Raw genomic sequence first — 20,311 nt, forward strand, 5'->3', positions numbered from 1 at the left:
CGCCATAAGTCCTGCATGTTGTCACAAGTCCTGCGTGACTGCACAAGTCCTGCATGTTGTCACAAGTCCTGCCTGGCGTCACAAGTCCTGCGTGTTGTCACAAATCCTGCGTGACTGCACAAGTCCTGCGTGGCGTCACAAGTCCTGCATGTTGTCACAAGTCCTGCCTGGCGTCACAAGTCCTGCGTGTTGTCACAAGTCCTGCGTGACTGCACAAGTCCTGCGTGGCGTCACAAGTCCTGCATGTTGTCACAAGTACTGCCTGGCGTCACAAGTCCTGCGTGGCGTCACAAGTCCTGCCAGGTGTCACAGGTCCTGCCTGACTGAACAAGTCCTGCGTGACAGAACAAGTCCTGCGTGGCGTCACAAGTCCTGCGTGGCGTCACAAGTCTTGCATGTTGTCACAAGTCCTGCATGACGTCACAAGTCCTGCGTGGCGTCACAAGTCCTGCCAGGTGTCACAGGTCCTGCCTGACTGAACAAGTCCTGCGTGACAGAACAAGTCCTGCGTGGCGTCACAAGTCTTGCATGTTGTCACAAGTCCTGCATGACGTCACAAGTCATTCATGTTGTCACAAGTCCTGCCTGACGTCACAAGTCCTGCCTGACGTCACAAGTGGTGCGCGCTGACTCCAAAGTGTGTGACGCCTGCAAAGTGCGCGCAGCCCCGGAAGCTGCGGCGTGGCGTCAAGCTTCAAGCCCGCGCTCTCCTCCCTCGGCGCCGGCAGCAACGTGACGTGACGTGACGGACAGTCCAAGTGCGCGTCGTGCTGAGGACGTGAGAGGACGTGAGAGGACGTGAGAGGACGGCGGCCGTCGTCATCCTCGCGAGGCGCAGTCAGGATCAGAAAGTTGTTCCAGGGCGCGCAGGAGCCGCGGGAAAAAGGCGCGGGAAAGAGGCGCATGGCGGCCGTGCTGGCAAACAACAGCCGCGCGTCGGAGGCTGCGAGCGTGCAGCTGAAGGGCAAAGTGCGGAGGAGACGCCGGAGGAGAAGCAAGAAAAAAGGTAAGAAAACAAACAACTTTTCTGGCGTCCACGCGGCAGACACGCGAAGGTCGCGCGCACCTTGGCGGCGCAGCGGAGCGCGTCTTTGTTGGCGGGAAAGTTGCGCTGAAACAAGCGCCCATTCCTCTCTATTTGCCTTTTGTCCACCACTTTTATTCTCTCAATTATTATTATTGATAATTACACTTGTAAAAGGGATTTTATTTCACTGAAAAATGAAACATCTCCTCATAAAAAAAGCACCTTTTTGATTTTTTGTATTTGATTTTTTCTAAAAAGAATGCAGTTCCTGACTTTTTAATCCACGATTTAGTTGCAAGTCCGCGTGGAAAATACTTCAATCCGAATTTCATTTGGCAAATTAACACAATTCAAATCCTAAATTAAAACACATGCACGTGACTTTAATGTTTTTTAAATGTGCTGCTGATGTTTTTTTTTATTGAAAACTACCAACATCATTTTATTTTACCATCAGTAATAATGGCAGAAAATAACATTAATTAGTCACATTGTTTAAATTGAAGACATCATCTGGCAACATCAATATTTATATTTATTCAATATGACTTAAAAAAACATCTACATTCAAGTTGAAATGACACATTAGGGAGTTTAAAACATTATTTATATGTAATCAAGGAGTTATTAGTGACTCTACACTTTAATTCATGTCGTTAATATCAAATGAGAGCAGCTGCGCCGAAAAGGATTGGAGGTCATGCCGAGAAAATATATCGGCCCAGCCGCTCGTTATATATATATATATATATATATATATATATATATATATATAATGTATATATATATATGTATATATATGTATGTATATATATATATATATATATATTTTTTTAAATTATAAAATATGTATAGAATAAAATCCCCTGACAAGCATGGAAAGGCTTATAGGGATGATGTAGCCTCTGTTTATTTTCCTGACCTGACGAGATATATATATATATATATATATATATATATATGTACTGTATGTATATGTGTGTGTCTATATGTATATATATTTACATGCTGTGTACACATATATGCATGTGAGTGTGTATGAAAAAAAATATATGTATGTATATATATATATATATATATATATATATATATATATATATATATATATATACATGTGTGTGTATGTGTGTGCGTGGGTGGGTGTGCTATTAAGTCATTTTAGTCAGCAAAAAAAGTATTTATTATTAGCCACTGAATGTTGCAGATTTTAAAATAAATATTCCACTTGAAAGTGAATACAGTCCAGCAGCATATTAAGTACAGAAGAGGACTTAATATCATGATTATATGAAGTACAGAGGACTTAATATAAGGGCTTGGAGTCCTTATATTAAGTCCAGTATTTATCTCCTAATGTGTATTCTGATGTTTAAAAGGAGAGACGAGCAAGTCCTCCTCGGAGTGTGTTGACGTTCTAGAATGCAACAGAATGTGTAACCAGCTTTCATAAACACTTAGCACATGTCGTCAAGCTCATTTCCATAACCTCTCGCTTTTTAATAGCCCAAATAATTGGAACAAGGAGACGATACATTAAAATGTAGCAAATGTATTTACATAATGGAAATGACAGAATTGGTTCCGGAACATTAAGCATTGTGCAGGAATCTCACACAATAGCTGACAGGCCTTCACGCCGCCTTCCTTCTTCTTCTTCTTCTTCTTCTTTTTCTTCTTCTTCTTCTTCTTCATCCATCGGCACCGCTCTTTCCTGCAGAGACCCGGGACTCCGTTCAGGTCTGCTCCTTGTCCATGTCTGCTCTGTAGGCGCCGGCTCCTCACAAGGGAGACGCTGCCGAGAGAAATGTGGACAAAACCTCTTTTTATTCAAGGTGGTCACACCGCACAACAACAATCGTTATGTCCGCTGTCTAACGACAACAACAAACATTATGTTCAGTGTTTAACAACAACAAACATTATGTTCAGTGTTTAACAACAAGAAACATTATGTTCAGTGTTTAACAACAAGAAACATTATGTTCAGTGTTTAACAACAACAAACATTATGTTTAGTGTGTAACAACAACAATCGTTATGTCCGCTGTGTAACAACAAGAAAGGTTATGTTGGGTGTGTAAGAACAAGAAAGGTTATGTTGGGTGTGTAACTGTGAAGGGACAAACAGGACATTAGAAGAGGACTGCTTTTTAATTTGCTGCAAGTCCAGGTGTGTGTGAGAGCTGCTGCAGCTTTTCATTCCTCACTTTGGACAAAAGGTGCATCTGTGATGTCGTCGAAGTCAAAGCCAGCGCCTGAGTCTTCCTCGACGCAAAATCAAAATGCTTTTTTCAATGTGGGTGTCAGACAGGACTGATTGACAGCTGATTAGTGATCAGAGACTGGACTGACATGCAGGACAGTCTGGGAGCGGAGGAACACGCCAGCTGTGACTTCACCTTTTTGCTTCTGCGCCACATGGACCACATGTTGGTGTTTTATCAAACCAAACCTACGGCGCAGAGATTTATAGTCCAACATTATTCTTTTACAAGCAGACTTATCACGCAGCAACCCCCGAGGGCCACGCGCCACTAAATCAGCGTATCGTCAACCGGAGGCGAAGACGGCGAGGAGGAGGAGGAAGAACAAGACGGGAGAATATCATTCATGTTGCAATTATTGTTTACACTCTGCCTGCCGGCCAGCTGCAGCACCGAGGAAGAGGAGGGTCACTGCTCGCTCAGCCCGCACTCTCGCCCAATCACAAAGTCAGGTCCAAGCCCGTCTTTCCACAAGGACTAAAACCACCTACAATACGCAGGAAAAAGACTAAAAACCACCTACAATACGCAGGAAATTGACTAAAACCTCGTAGAATACGCAGGAAAAGGACTAAAGCCCACCTAGAATACGCAGGAAAAAAATTAAAAACCTCGTAGAACACGCAGGAAAAGGACTAAAAACCTTGTAGAATACGCAGGAAAAGGACTAAAAACCTTGTAGAATATGCAGGAAAAAGACTAAAAAGTACGTAGAATATGCAGGAAAAGGACTAAAAACGACCTATACGCAGGAAAAGGACTAAAAAGCACGTAGAATACGCAGGAAAAGGACTAAAAAGCATGTAGAATACGCAGGAAAAGGACTAAAAACGACCTAGAATAGGCAAGAAAAGGACTAAAAAGCACGTAGAATACGCAGGAAAAGGACTAAAAAGCACGTAGAATACGCAGGAAAAGGACTAAAAAGCACGTAAAATACGCAGGAAAAGATCCCGTGCAAACACAGAACTGCAAAGAAATGGAGGACAAGAAGATGAGCAGGTCCCTGCTCGTGTGGCAAACAATGAATTCATGAAATGATTCCATGACTCAAAGTCTTCCTTTTATATTCTGTTGCCTCCTTTACGGAAATTGTGTGACTAACACAATTCAATCCAAAGAAGTTTAGAAGTTGAGAGTAAATAAGACACACAAAGGAGCGTACATGAGAGCTGTGGTGTTGTGGATGATTGTCTTCTTCTTCTTCATACACAACCTCACTTTCAATGTTAGAACATTCTAGTTTTCAACTATTTTATTATAGTATTACAACATTAGTTATTATAAAAGTGTGTTTCATCCAATTACTGTACTTAAAAAAGATAACAAAATAATCAATAGATTACTCAATTATTTAATATATTTCCCCGAAACGTGTTAAATCCAATTACTGTACTTGAATTATCAAACAAAATAATCAATAGATGACTCGGTGATTGCAATAATTGATAAGTGGAGCTCTCAAACTTCCAAACATCACAAGACATTGAGAAACAATTCAAATATATTTATTTATGTATTTATATTTATATCATTTAAATTTATATTATATATATATATCTATATATATATATATATATATATATATATATATGTATATATATATATACATATATATATATATACATATATATATATATATATACATATATATATATAGATATAAATATATATATTGATATTATTTATATTTTTTATATTTTTATCAGGGCTGTCAAGTGAATATTTGTTCATCAGATGAATGACAGTATAAACTTGTTATTAATCATCAATAATCACAAGTTATTAGCTTGCATGAAGAACATTTGTTGAAGAACATACACAATATTTGTGTACTAAAGCAATTTGCTGGTCAGAATGTTGTACAGGAATATGTTTTATTGATCTGTTTACAACTTGGTGACAGTAAGTACAGTAAGAATGAAGTGCACATTTTCCAAGTCTCTGCAGTTTGCAATAATCTTGCAAATTAAGTACAGTTCCTAATGGACACACTGTCATAAACAACTTAACATAGTTAGTAGTTCCTAATGGACAATGTAGTAAACACTGTCATAAACAACTTAACATAGTTAGTAGTTCCTAATGGACAATGTAGTAAACACTGTCATAAACAACTTAACATAGTTAGTAGTTCCTAATGGACAATGTAGTAAACACTGTCATAAACAACTTAACATAGTTAGTAGTTCCTAATGGACAATGTAGTAAACACTGTCATAAACAACTTAACATAGTTAGTAGTTCCTAATGGACAATGTAGTAAACACTGTCATAAACAACTTAACATAGTTAGTAGTTCCTAATGGACAATGTAGTAAACACTGTCATAAACAACTTAACATAGTTAGTAGTTCCTAATGGACAATGTAGTAAACACTGTCATAAACAACTTAACATAGTTAGTAGTTCCTAATGGACAATGTAGTAAACACTGTCATAAACAACTTAACATAGTTAGTAGTTCCTAATGGACAATGTAGTAAACACTGTCATAAACAACTTAACATAGTTAGTAGTTCCTAATGGACAATGTAGTAAACACTGTCATAAACAACTTAACATAGTTAGTAGTTCCTAATGGACAATGTAGTAAACACTGTCATAAACAACTTAACATAGTTAGTAGTTCCTAATGGACAATGTAGTAAACACTGTCATAAACAACTTAACATAGTTAGTAGTTCCTAATGGACAATGTAGTAAACACTGTCATAAACAACTTAACATAGTTAGTAGTTCCTAATGGACAATGTAGTAAACACTGTCATAAACAACTTAACATAAATAGTAGTTCCTAATGGACAATGTAGTAAACACTGTCATAAACAACTTAACATAACTAGTAGTTCCTAATGGACAATGTAGTAAACACTGTCATAAACAACTTAACATAGTTAGTAGTTCCTAATGGACAATGTAGTAAACACTGTCATAAACAACTTAACATAAATAGTAGTTCCTAATGGACAATGTAGTAAACACTGTCATAAACAACTTAACATAAATAGTAGTTCCTAATGGACAATGTAGTAAACACTGTCATAAACAACTTAACATAGTTAGTAGTTCCTAATGGACAATGTAGTAAACACTGTCATAAACAACTTAACATAGTTAGTAGTTCCTAATGGACAATGTAGTAAACACTGTCATAAACATAAACCATTCTTGCTTGATGTACATCTTAAGTTGTTCAACAGTCTCCTGCCTCATATTTTAGCCTGCACACATTTTATGTGTCTGGAGTACAGGCAGGCCAGTCTAGTACCTGCACTCTTTTACTATGAAGCCACACTGTTGTAACACCTGTCTTGGCATTGTCTTGCTGAAATAAGCAGGGGCGTCCATGATAACAACATATGTTGCTCCAAAAGCTGTATGTACCTTTCAGCATTAATGGTGCCTTCACAGATGTGTAAGTTAGCCATGCCTTGGCTTCTAATACACCCCCATACCATCACACATGCTGCCTACCACACTTTCACCCTACAACAATCACTAATACACCCCCATACCATCACACATGCTGACTACAACACTTTCACCCTACAACAATCACTAATACACCCCCATACCATCACACATGCAGGCTACCACACTTTCACCCTACAACAATCACTAATACACCCCCATACCATCACACATGCTGACTACCACACTTTCACCCTACAACAATCACTAATACACCCCCATACCATCACACATGCTGACTACCACACTTTCACCCTACAACAATCACTAATACACCCCCATACCATCACACATGCTGACTACAACACTTTCACCCTACAACAATCACTAATACACCCCCATACCATCACACATGCTGACTACCACACTTTCACCCTACAACAATCACTAATACACCCCCATACCATCACACATGCTGACTACCACACGTTCACCCTACAACAATCACTAATACACCCCCATACCATCACACATGCTGACTACCACACTTTCACCCTACAACAATCACTAATACACCCCCATACCATCACACATGCTGACTACAACACTTTCACCCTACAACAATCACTAATACACCCCCATACCATCACACATGCTGACTACCACACTTTCACTCTACAACAATCACTAATACACCCCCATACCATCACACATGCTGACTACAACACTTTCACCCTACAACAATCACTAATACACCCCCATACCATCACACATGCTGACTACCACACTTTCACCCTACAACAATCACTAATACACCCCCATACCATCACACATGCTGCCTACAACACTTTCACCCTACAACAATCACTAATACACCCCCATACCATCACACATGCTGCCTACAACACTTTCACCCTACAACAATCACTAATACACCCCCATACCATCACACATGCTGACTACAACACTTTCACCCTCCAACAATCACTAATACACCCCCATACCATCACACATGCTGACTACAACACTTTCACCCTACAACAATCACTAATACACCCCCATACCATCACACATGCAGGCTACCACACTTTCACCCTACAACAATCACTAATACACCCCCATACCATCACACATGCTGACTACAACACTTTCACCCTACAACAATCACTAATACACCCCCATACCATCACACATGCTGACTACCACACTTTCACCCTACAACAATCACTAATACACCCCCATACTACCACACTTTCACCCTACAACAATCACTAATACACCCCCATACCATCACACATGCTGACTACAACAATCACTAATACACTTTCACCCTACAACAATCACTAATACACCCCCATACCATCACACATGCTGACTACAACACTTTCACCCTACAACAATCACTAATACACCCCCATACCATCACACATGCTGACTACAACAATCACTAATACACTTTCACCCTACAACAATCACTAATACACCCCCATACCATCACACATGCTGACTACAACACTTTCACCCTACAACAATCACTAATACACCCCCATACCATCACACATGCTGACTACCACACTTTCACCCTACAACAATCACTAATACACCCCCATACTACCACACTTTCACCCTACAACAATCACTAATACACCCCCATACCATCACACATGCTGACTACAACAATCACTAATACACTTTCACCCTACAACAATCACTAATACACCCCCATACCATCACACATGCTGACTACAACACTTTCACCCTACAACAATCACTAATACACCCCCATACCATCACACATGCTGACTACAACAATCACTAATACACTTTCACCCTACAACAATCACTAATACACCCCCATACCATCACACATGCTGACTACAACACTTTCACCCTACAACAATCACTAATACACCCCCATACCATCACACATGCTGACTACCACACTTTCACCCTACAACAATCACTAATACACCCCCATACTACCACACTTTCACCCTACAACAATCACTAATACACCCCCATACCATCACACATGCTGACTACAACAATCACTAATACACTTTCACCCTACAACAATCACTAATACACCCCCATACCATCACACATGCTGACTACAACACTTTCACCCTACAACAATCACTAATACACCCCCATACCATCACACATGCTGACTACCACACTTTCACCCTACAACAATCACAATTGTTTGTGAATGAGTGAGCATTTCATGGAAGCTGCTTTTATAGCCAATCATGGCACCCACCTGTACCCAATTAGCCTGTTCACCTGTGGGATGTTCCAAATAAGTCTTTGATGAGCATTCCTCAACTTTCTCACTCTTTTTTACCACTTGTGCCAGCTTTTTTGAAACATGTCGCAGGCATCAAATTCCAGTTTGAAGATGAAATATCTTGTCTTTGCAGTCTATTCAATTGAATATAAGTTGAAAAGGATTTCTTGTCATCTCTTTTTATTTAGCATTTACACAAGGTGACAACCTCCCTGCTTTTGGGCTTTGTATGTTTACATCCAGCCGGTTGTTGCAACTTGATGCTCTTGTTTTGTATGTTTACATCCAGCCGGTTGTTGCAACTTGATGCTCTTGTTTTGTATGTTTACATCCAGCCGGTTGTTGCAACTTGATGCTCTTGTTTTGTATGTTTACATCCAGCCGGTTGTTGCAACTTGATGCTCTTGTTTTGTATGTTTACATCCAGCCGGTAGGTGCAACTTGATGCTCTTGTTTTGTATGTTTACATCCAGCCGGTATTTGCAACTTGATGCTCTTGTTTGTATGTTTACATCCAACCGGTAGATGCAACTTGATGCTCTTGTTTTGTATGTTTACATCCAACCGGTAGATGCAACTTGATGCTCTTGTTTTGTATGTTTACATCCAACCGGTAGTTGCAACTTGATGCTCTTGTTTTGTATGTTTACATCCAACCGGCAGTTGCAACTTGATGCTCTTGTTTTGTATGTTTACATCCAACCGGTAGATGCAACTTGATGCTCTTGTTTTGTATGTTTACATCCAACCGGTAGTTGCAACTTGATGCTCTTGTTTGTATGTTTACATCCAACCGGAAGATGCAACTTGATGCTCTTGTTTTGTATGTTTACATCCAACCAGTAGTTGCATCTTGATGCTCTTGTTTTGTATGTTTACATCCAACCGGTAGTTGCAACTTGATGCTCTTGTTTTGTATGTTTACATCCAACCGGTAGATGCAACTTGATGCTCTTGTTTTGTATGTTTACATCCAGACGGTTGTTGCAACTTGATGCTCTTGTTTTGTATGTTTACATCCAGCCGGTTGTTGCAACTTGATGCTCTTGTTTTGTATGTTTACATCCAGCCGGTTGTTGCAACTTGATGCTCTTGTTTTGTATGTTTACATCCAGCCGGTTGTTGCAACTTGATGCTCTTGTTTTGTATGTTTACATCCAGCCGGTAGGTGCAACTTGATGGTCTTGTTTTGTATGTTTACATCCAGCCGGTATTTGCAACTTGATGCTCTTGTTTGTATGTTTACATCCAACCGGTAAATGCAACTTGATGCTCTTGTTTTGTATGTTTACATCCAACCGGTAGATGCAACTTGATGCTCTTGTTTTGTATGTTTACATCCAACCGGTAGTTGCAACTTGATGCTCTTGTTTTGTATGTTTACATCCAACCGGCAGTTGCAACTTGATGCTCTTGTTTTGTATGTTTACATCCAACCGGTAGATGCAACTTGATGCTCTTGTTTTGTATGTTTACATCCAACCGGTAGTTGCAACTTGATGCTCTTGTTTGTATGTTTACATCCAACCGGAAGATGCAACTTGATGCTCTTGTTTTGTATGTTTACATCCAACCAGTAGTTGCATCTTGATGCTCTTGTTTTGTATGTTTACATCCAACCGGTAGTTGCAACTTGATGCTCTTGTTTTGTATGTTTACATCCAACCGGTAGATGCAACTTGATGCTCTTGTTTTGTATGTTTACATCCAGCCGGTTGTTGCAACTTGATGCTCTTGTTTTGTATGTTTACATCCAGCCGGTAGGTGCAACTTGATGCTCTTGTTTTGTATGTTTACATCCAGCCGGTATTTGCAACTTGATGCTCTTGTTTGTATGTTTACATCCAACCGGTAGATGCAACTTGATGCTCTTGTTTTGTATGTTTACATCCAACCGGTAGATGCAACTTGATGCTCTTGTTTTGTATGTTTACATCCAACCGGTAGTTGCAACTTGATGCTCTTGTTTTGTATGTTTACATCCAACCGGCAGTTGCAACTTGATGCTCTTGTTTTGTATGTTTACATCCAACCGGTAGATGCAACTTGATGCTCTTGTTTTGTATGTTTACATCCAACCGGTAGTTGCAACTTGATGCTCTTGTTTGTATGTTTACATCCAACCGGAAGATGCAACTTGATGCTCTTGTTTTGTATGTTTACATCCAACCAGTAGTTGCATCTTGATGCTCTTGTTTTGTATGTTTACATCCAACCGGTAGTTGCAACTTGATGGTCTTGTTTTGTATGTTTACATCCAACCGGTAGATGCAACTTGATGCTCTTGTTTTGTATGTTTACATCCAGACGGTTGTTGCAACTTGATGCTCTTTTTTTGTATGTTTACATCCAGCCGGTTGTTGCAACTTGATGCTCTTGTTTTGTATGTTTACATCCAGCCGGTTGTTGCAACTTGATGCTCTTGTTTTGTATGTTTACATCCAGCCGGTTGTTGCAACTTGATGCTCTTGTTTTGTATGTTTACATCCAGCCGGTAGATGCAACTTGATGCTCTTGTTTTGTATGTTTACATCCAGCCGGTATTTGCAACTTGATGCTCTTGTTTGTATGTTTACATCCAACCGGTAGATGCAACTTGATGCTCTTGTTTTGTATGTTTACATCCAACCGGTAGATGCAACTTGATGCTCTTGTTTTGTATGTTTACATCCAACCGGTAGTTGCAACTTGATGCTCTTGTTTTGTATGTTTACATCCAACCGGCAGTTGCAACTTGATGCTCTTGTTTTGTATGTTTACATCCAACCGGTAGATGCAACTTGATGCTCTTGTTTTGTATGTTTACATCCAACCGGTAGTTGCAACTTGATGCTCTTGTTTGTATGTTTACATCCAACCGGAAGATGCAACTTGATGCTCTTGTTTGTATGTTTACATCCAACCGGAAGATGCAACTTGATGCTCTTGTTTTGTATGTTTACATCCAACCAGTAGTTGCATCTTGATGCTCTTGTTTTGTATGTTTACATCCAACCGGTAGTTGCAACTTGATGCTCTTGTTTTGTATGTTTACATCCAACCGGTAGATGCAACTTGATGCTCTTGTTTTGTATGTTTACATCCAGACGGTTGTTGCAACTTGATGCTCTTGTTTTGTATGTTTACATCCAGCCGGTTGTTGCAACTTGATGCTCTTGTTTTGTATGTTTACATCCAGCCGGTTGTTACAACTTGATGCTCTTGTTTTGTATGTTTACATCCAGCCGGTAGATGCAACTTGATGCTCTTGTTTTGTATGTTTACATCCAGCCGGTATTTGCAACTTGATGCTCTTGTTTGTATGTTTACATCCAGCCGGTTGTTGCAACTTGATGCTATTGTTTTGTATGTTTACATCCAGCCGGTTGTTGCAACTTGATGCTCTTGTTTTGTATGTTTACATCCAACCAGTAGTTGCAACTTGATGCTCTTGTTTTGTATGTTTACATCCAACCGGTAGATGCAACTTGATGCTCTTGTTTTGTATGTTTACATCCAACCGGTAGATGCAACTTGATGCTCTTGTTTTGTATGTTTACATCCAACCGGCAGTTGCAACTTGATGCTCTTGTTTTGTATGTTTACATCCAACCGGTAGATGCAACTTGATGCTCTTGTTTTGTATGTTTACATCCAACCGGTAGTTGCAACTTGATGCTCTTGTTTTGTATGTTTAGATCCAACCAGTAGTTGCAACTTGATGCTCTTGTTTTGTATGTTTACATCCAACCGGTTGTTGCAACTTGATGCTCTTGTTTTGTATGTTTACATCCAACCGGTAGATGCAACTTGATGCTCTTGTTTTGTATGTTTACATCCAACCGGCAGTTGCAACTTGATGCTCTTGTTTGTATGTTTACATCCAGCCGGTTGTTGCAACTTGATGCTATTGTTTTGTATGTTTACATCCAAACTGTAGTTGCAAGTTGATGCTCTTGTTTTGTATGTTTACATCCAGCCGGTTGTTGCAACTTGATGCTCTTGTTTGTATGTTTACATCCAAACGGTAGATGCAACTTGATGCTCTTGTTTTGTATGTTTACATCCAACCGGTAGATGCAACTTGATGCTCTTGTTTTGTATGTTTACATCCAACCGGTAGTTGCAACTTCATGCTCTTGTTTGTATGTTTACATCCAACCGGAAGATGCAACTTGATGCTCTTGTTTTGTATGTTTACATCCAACCAGTAGTTGCAACTTGATGCTCTTGTTTTGTATGTTTACATCCAACCGGTAGTTGCAACTTGATGCTCTTGTTTTGTATGTTTACATCCAACCGGTAGATGCAACTTGATGCTCTTGTTTTGTATGTTTACATCCAATCGGCAGTTTCAACTTGATGCTCTTGTTTTGTATGTTTACATCCAACCGGTAGATGCAACTTGATGCTCTTGTTTTGTATGTTTACATCCAACCAGTAGTTTTAACTTGATGCTCTTGTTTGTATGTTTACATCCAACCGGAAGATGCAACTTGATGCTCTTGTTTTGTATGTTTACATCCAACCGGTAGATGCAACTTGATGCTCTTGTTTTGTATGTTTACATCCAACCAGTAGTTGCAACTTGATGCTCTTGTTTTGTATGTTTACATCCAACCGGAAGATGCAACTTGATGCTCTTGTTTTGTATGTTTACATCCAACCGGAAGATGCAACTTGATGCTCTTGTTTTGTATGTTTACATCCAACCGGAAGATGCAACTTGATGCTCTTGTTTTGTATGTTTACATCCAACCGGAAGATGCAACTTGATGCTCTTGTTTTGTATGTTTACATCCAGCCGGTATTTGCAACTTGATGCTCTTGTTTGTATGTTTACATCCAACCAGAAGATGCAACTTGATGCTCTTGTTTTTTATGTTTACATCCAGCCGGTAGTTGCAACTTGATGCGCTTGTTTTGTATGTTTACATCCAGCCGGTAGTTGCAACTTGATGCGCTTGTTTTGTATGTTTACATCCAGCCGGTAGTTGCAACTTGATGCTCTTGTTGTGTATGTTTACATCCAGCTGGTAGATGCAACTTGATGCTCTTGTTTTGTATGTTTACATCCAGCCGGTAGTTGCAACTTGATGCTCTTGTTTGTATGTTTACATCCAGCCGGAAGATGCAACTTGATGCTCTTGTTTTGTATGTTTACATCCAGCCGGTAGTTGCAACTTGATGCTCTTGTTTTGTATGTTTACATCCAACCGGTAGATGCAACTTGATGCTCTTGTTTTGTATGTTTACATCCAACCGGTAGATGCAACTTGATGCTCTTGTTTTGTATGTTTACATCCAACCGGCAGTTGCAACTTGATGCTCTTGTGTGTATGTTTACATCCAGCCGGTTGTTGCAACTTGATGCTATTGTTTTGTATGTTTACATCCAGCCGGTTGTTGCAACTTGATGCTCTTGTTTTGTATGTTTACATCCAGCCGGTTGTTGCAACTTGATGCTCTTGTTTTGTATGTTTACATTCAACCAGTAGTTGCAACTTGATGCTCTTGTTTTGTATGTTTACATCCAACCGGTAGATGCAACTTGATGCTCTTGTTTTGTATGTTTACATCCAACCGGTAGATGCAACTTGATGCTCTTGTTTTGTATGTTTACATCCAACCGGTAGTTGCAACTTGATGCTCTTGTTTTGTATGTTTACATCCAACCGGTAGATGCAACTTGATGCTCTTGTTTTGTATGTTTACATCCAACCGGTAGTTGCAACTTGATGCTCTTGTTTGTATGTTTACATCCAACCGGAAGATGCAACTTGATGCTCTTGTTTTGTATGTTTACATCCAACCAGTAGTTGCAACTTGATGCTCTTGTTTTGTATGTTTACATCCAACCGGTAGATGCAACTTGATGCTCTTGTTTTGTATGTTTACATCCAACTGGTAGATGCAACTTGATGCTCTGGTTTTGTATGTTTACATCCAACCGGCAGTTGCAACTTGATGCTCTTGTTTTGTATGTTTACATCCAACCAGTAGTTGCAACTTGATGCTCTTGTTTGTATGTTTACATCCAGCCGGTTGTTGCAACTTGATGCTATTTTTTTGTATGTTTACATCCAGCCGGTTGTTGCAACTTGATGCTCTTGTTTTGTATGTTTACATCCAACTGGTAGATGCAACTTGATGCTCTTGTTTTGTATGTTTACATCCAACCGGAAGATGCAACTTGATGCTCTTGTTTTGTATGTTTACATCCAACCGGAAGATGCAACTTGATGCTCTTGTTTTGTATGTCTACATCCAGCCGGTATTTGCAACTTGATGCTTTTGTTTATATGTTTACATCCAACCGGAAGATGCAACTTGATGCTCTTGTTTTGTATGTTTACATCCAGCCGGTAGATGCAACTTGATGCGCTTGTTTTGTATGTTTACATCCAGCCGGTAGTTGCAACTTGATGCTCTTGTTTTGTATGTTTACATCCAGCCGGTAGTTGCAACTTGATGCGCTTGTTTTGTATGTTTACATCCAACCGGAAGATGCAACTTGATGCTCTTGTTTGTATGTTTACATCCAACCGGAAGATGAAACTTGATGCTCTTGTTTTGTATGTTTACATCCAGCCGGTAGTTGCAACTTGATGCTCTTGTTTTGTATGTTTACATCCAGCCGGTAGTTGCAACTTGATGCTCTTGTTTTGTATGTTTACATCCAGCCGGTAGATGCAACTTGATGCGCTTGTTTTGTATGTTTACATCCAGCCGGTAGTTGCAACTTGATGCTCTTGTTTTGTATGTTTACATCCAGCCGGTAGTTGCAACTTGATGCGCTTGTTTTGTATGTTTACATCCAACCGGAAGATGCAACTTGATGCTCTTGTTTGTATGTTTACATCCAACCGGAAGATGCAACTTGATGCTCTTGTTTTGTATGTTTACATCCAGCCGGTAGTTGCAACTTGATGCTCTTGTTTTGTATGTTTACATCCAGCCGGTATTTGCAACTTGATGCTCTTGTTTTGTATGTTTACATCCAGCCGGTAGTTGCAACTTGATGCTCTTGTTTTGTATGTTTACATCCAGCTGGTAGATGCAACTTGATGCTCTTGTTTTGTATGTTTACATCCAGCCGGTAGTTGCAACTTGATGCTCTTGTTTGTATGTTTACATCCAACCGGAAGATGCAACTTGATGCTCTTGTTTTGTATGTTTACATCCAGCCGGTAGTTGCAACTTGATGCTCTTGTTTTGTATGTTTACATCCAGCCGGTAGTTGCAACTTGATGCTCTTGTTTTGTATGTTTACATCCAGCCGGTAGTTGCAACTTGATGCGCTTGTTTTGTATGTTTACATCCAGCTGGTAGATGCAACTTGATGCTCTTGTTTTGTATGTTTACATCCAGCCGGTAGTTGCAACTTGATGCGCTTGTTTTGTATGTTTACATCCAGCTGGTAGATGCAACTTGATGCGCTTGTTTTGTATGTTTACATCCAGCCGGTAGTTGCAACTTGATACTCTTGTTTGTATGTTTACATGCAACCGGAAGATGCAACTTGATGCTCTTGTTTTGTATGTTTACATCCAACCGGTAGTTGCAACTTGATGCTCTTGTTTTGTATGTTTACATCCAGCCGGTAGTTGCAACTTAATGCTCTTGTTTTGTATGTTTACATCCAGCCGGTAGTTGCAACTTGATGCTCTTGTTTTGTATGTTTACATCCAGCCGGTAGTTGCAACTTAATGCTCTTGTTTTGTATGTTTACATCCAGCCGGTAGTTGCAACTTGATGCGCTTGTTTTGTATGTTTACATCCAGCTGGTAGATGCAACTTGATGCTCTCTTTTTGTATGTTTACATCCAGCCGGTAGTTGCAACTTGATGCTCTTGTTTGTGTCGTACAGTTGGTGAATCCTGGCTGTAATTGTGATTGCCTCTTCGATGTACCACAGATCAGCTGTGCTTGTATGAAGGACGTCTTCTTGGAGGACTTGGTCTTCACAGATGTTCCATGTCCTCATGTGCTGGCTGTCCTTTTAGCAAAGACCTACTATGTCCAACTTACGTTGCTACTTTTAGCTGCTTTGCTTCACAACATTCCATTAGGCAACACTTTAGCTAGCATTCATGCTAGCATGTAGCTATCGATTGGTTGATAGATGTGTAACCATTGATGATTGATTGATAGATGTGTGACCATTGATGATTGATTGATAGATGTGTAACCATTGATGATTGGTTGATAGATGTGTGACCATTGATGATTGATTGATAGATGTGTAACCATTGATGATTGGTTGATAGATGTGTAACCATTGATGATTGATTGATAGATGTGTAACCATTGATGATTGATTGATAGATGTGTAACCATTGATGATTGATTGATAGATGTGTGACCATTGATGATTGATTGATAGATGTGTAACCATTGATGATTGGTTGATAGATGTGTGACCATTGATGATTGATTGATAGATGTGTAACCATTGATGATTGGTTGATAGATGTGTAACCATTGATGATTGATTGATAGATGTGTAACCATTGATGATTGATTGATAGATGTGTAACCATTGATGATTGATTGATAGATGTGTAACCATTGATGATTGATTGATAGATGTGTAACCATTGATGATTGGTTGATAGATCTGTAACCATTGATGATTGATTGATAGATGTGTAACCATTGATGATTGATTGATAGATGTGTAACCATTGATGATTGATTGATAGATGTGTAACCATTGATGATTGATTGATAGATGTGTAACCAATGATGATTGGTTGATAGATGTGTAACCATTGATGATTGATTGATAGATGTGTAACCATTGATGATTGATTGATAGATGTGTAACCATTGATGATTGATTGATAGATGTGTAACCAATGATGATTGGTTGATAGATGTGTAACCATTGATGATTGATTGATAGATGTGTAACCATTGATGATTGATTGATAGATGTGTAACCATTGATGATTGATTGATAGATGTGTAACCATTGATGATTGATTGATATATGTGTAACCATTGATGATTGATTGATAGATGTGTAACCATTGATGATTGATTGATATATGTGTAACCATTGATGATTGATTGATAGATGTGTAACCAATGATGATTGATTGATAGATGTGTAACCATTGATGATTGATTGATAGATGTGTAACCATTGATGATTGATTGATAGATGTGTGACCATTGATGATTGATTGATAGATGTGTGACCATTGATGATTGATTGATAGATGTGTGACCATTGATGATTGATTGATAGATGTGTAACCAATGATGATTGATTGATAGATGTGTAACCAATGATGATTGATTGATAGATGTGTAACCATTGATGATTGATTGATAGATGTGTAACCATTGATGATTGATTGATAGATGTGTAACCATTGATGATTGATTGATAGATGTGTGACCATTGATGATTGATTGATATATGTGTAACCAATGATGATTGATTGATGGATGTGTAACCAATGATGATTGATTGATAGATGTGTAACCATTGATGATTGATTGATAGATGTGTAACCATTGATGATTGATTGATAGATGTGTAACCATTGATGATTGATTGATAGATGTGTGACCATTGATGATTGATTGATAGATGTGTAACCATTGATGATTGATTGATAGATGTGTGACCATTGATGATTGATTGATAGATGTGTGACCATTGATGATTGATTGATAGATGTGTAACCAATGATGATTGATTGATAGATGTGTAACCAATGATGATTGATTGATAGATGTGTAACCATTGATGATTGATTGATATATGTGTAACCAATGATGATTGATTGATGGATGTGTAACCAATGATGATTGATTGATAGATGTGTAACCATTGATGATTGATTGATAGATGTGTAACCATTGATGATTGATTGATAGATGTGTGACCATTGATGATTGATTGATAGATGTGTAACCATTGATGATTGATTGATAGATGTGTAACCATTGATGATTGATTGATAGATGTGTAACCATTGATGATTGATTGATAGATGTGTAACCATTGATGATTGTTTGATAGATGTGTGACCATTGATGATTGATTGATAGATGTGTAACCATTGATGATTGATTGATATATGTGTAACCAATGATGATTGATTGATAGATGTGTAACCAATGATGATTGATTGATAGATGTGTAACCATTGATGATTGATTGATAGATGTGTAACCATTGATGATTGATTGATATATGTGTGACCATTGATGATTGATTGATAGATGTGTAACCATTGATGATTGATTGATATATGTGTAACCATTGATGATTGATTGATAGATGTGTAACCATTGATGATTGATTGATATATGTGTAACCATTGATGATTGATTGATAGATGTGTAACCAATGATGATTGATTGATAGATGTGTAACCATTGATGATTGATTGATAGATGTGTAACCAATGATGATTGATTGATATATGTGTAACCATTGATGATTGATTGATAGATGTGTAACCAATGATGATTGATTGATAGATGTGTAACCATTGATGATTGATTGATATATGTGTAACCATTGATGATTGATTGATAGATGTGTGACCATTCATGATTGATTGATAGATGTGTGACCATTGATGATTGGTTGATAGATGTGTAACCAATGATGATTGATTGATATATGTGTAACCAATGATGATTGATTGATAGATGTGTAACCATTGATGATTGATTGATAGATGTGTAACCATTGATGATTGATTGATAGATGTGTGACCATTGATGATTGATTGATAGATGTGTGACCATTGATGATTGATTGATAGATGTGTAACCAATGATGATTGATTGATAGATGTGTAACCAATGATGATTGATTGATAGATGTGTAACCATTGATGATTGATTGATAGATGTGTAACCATTGATGATTGATTGATAGATGTGTGACCATTGATGATTGATTGATAGATGTGTGACCATTGATGATTGATTGATAGATGTGTAACCAATGATGATTGATTGATAGATGTGTAACCAATGATGATTGATTGATAGATGTGTAACCATTGATGATTGATTGATAGATGTGTAACCATTGATGATTGATTGATAGATGTGTAACCATTGAACCGTGGACCATGTTGAATTGATCCATTGAAATCTCTTCAAGCAATACAGTTTCTGGAACAGGGGTCACCAACCTTTTTGAAACCAAGAGCTACTTCTTGGTTACTGATTAATGCGAAGGGCTACCAGTTTGATACACACTTCAATAAATTACCAGAAAAAGCCAATTTGCTCAATTTACCTATAACTCTATATTATTATTAATAATGAATGATATTTATCTTTGGGGAAACACTGATC

The 20,311-nt window shown here is 38.5% G+C and overlaps 1 protein-coding gene across 1 annotated transcript in view; it reads left to right on the forward strand.

Moving 5' to 3' along the window:
* Nucleotides 1–439: 439 nt before the first annotated feature.
* adarb2 (adenosine deaminase RNA specific B2 (inactive)) overlaps nucleotides 440–20,311 on the forward strand; it is a 470,621-nt gene continuing 450,749 nt past the window's right edge. Inside the window, exon 1 of the mRNA XM_061922410.1 lies at nucleotides 440–1,006. Within this exon, the coding sequence (XP_061778394.1) occupies nucleotides 904–1,006 (103 nt within the window). The 5' untranslated portion in view covers nucleotides 440–903. The remainder of the gene's footprint in view (nucleotides 1,007–20,311) is intronic.

Source organism: Nerophis ophidion, linkage group LG15, assembly GCF_033978795.1.
Source record: "Nerophis ophidion isolate RoL-2023_Sa linkage group LG15, RoL_Noph_v1.0, whole genome shotgun sequence".
In the NCBI taxonomy this organism is placed as follows: Eukaryota; Metazoa; Chordata; class Actinopteri; order Syngnathiformes; family Syngnathidae; genus Nerophis; species Nerophis ophidion.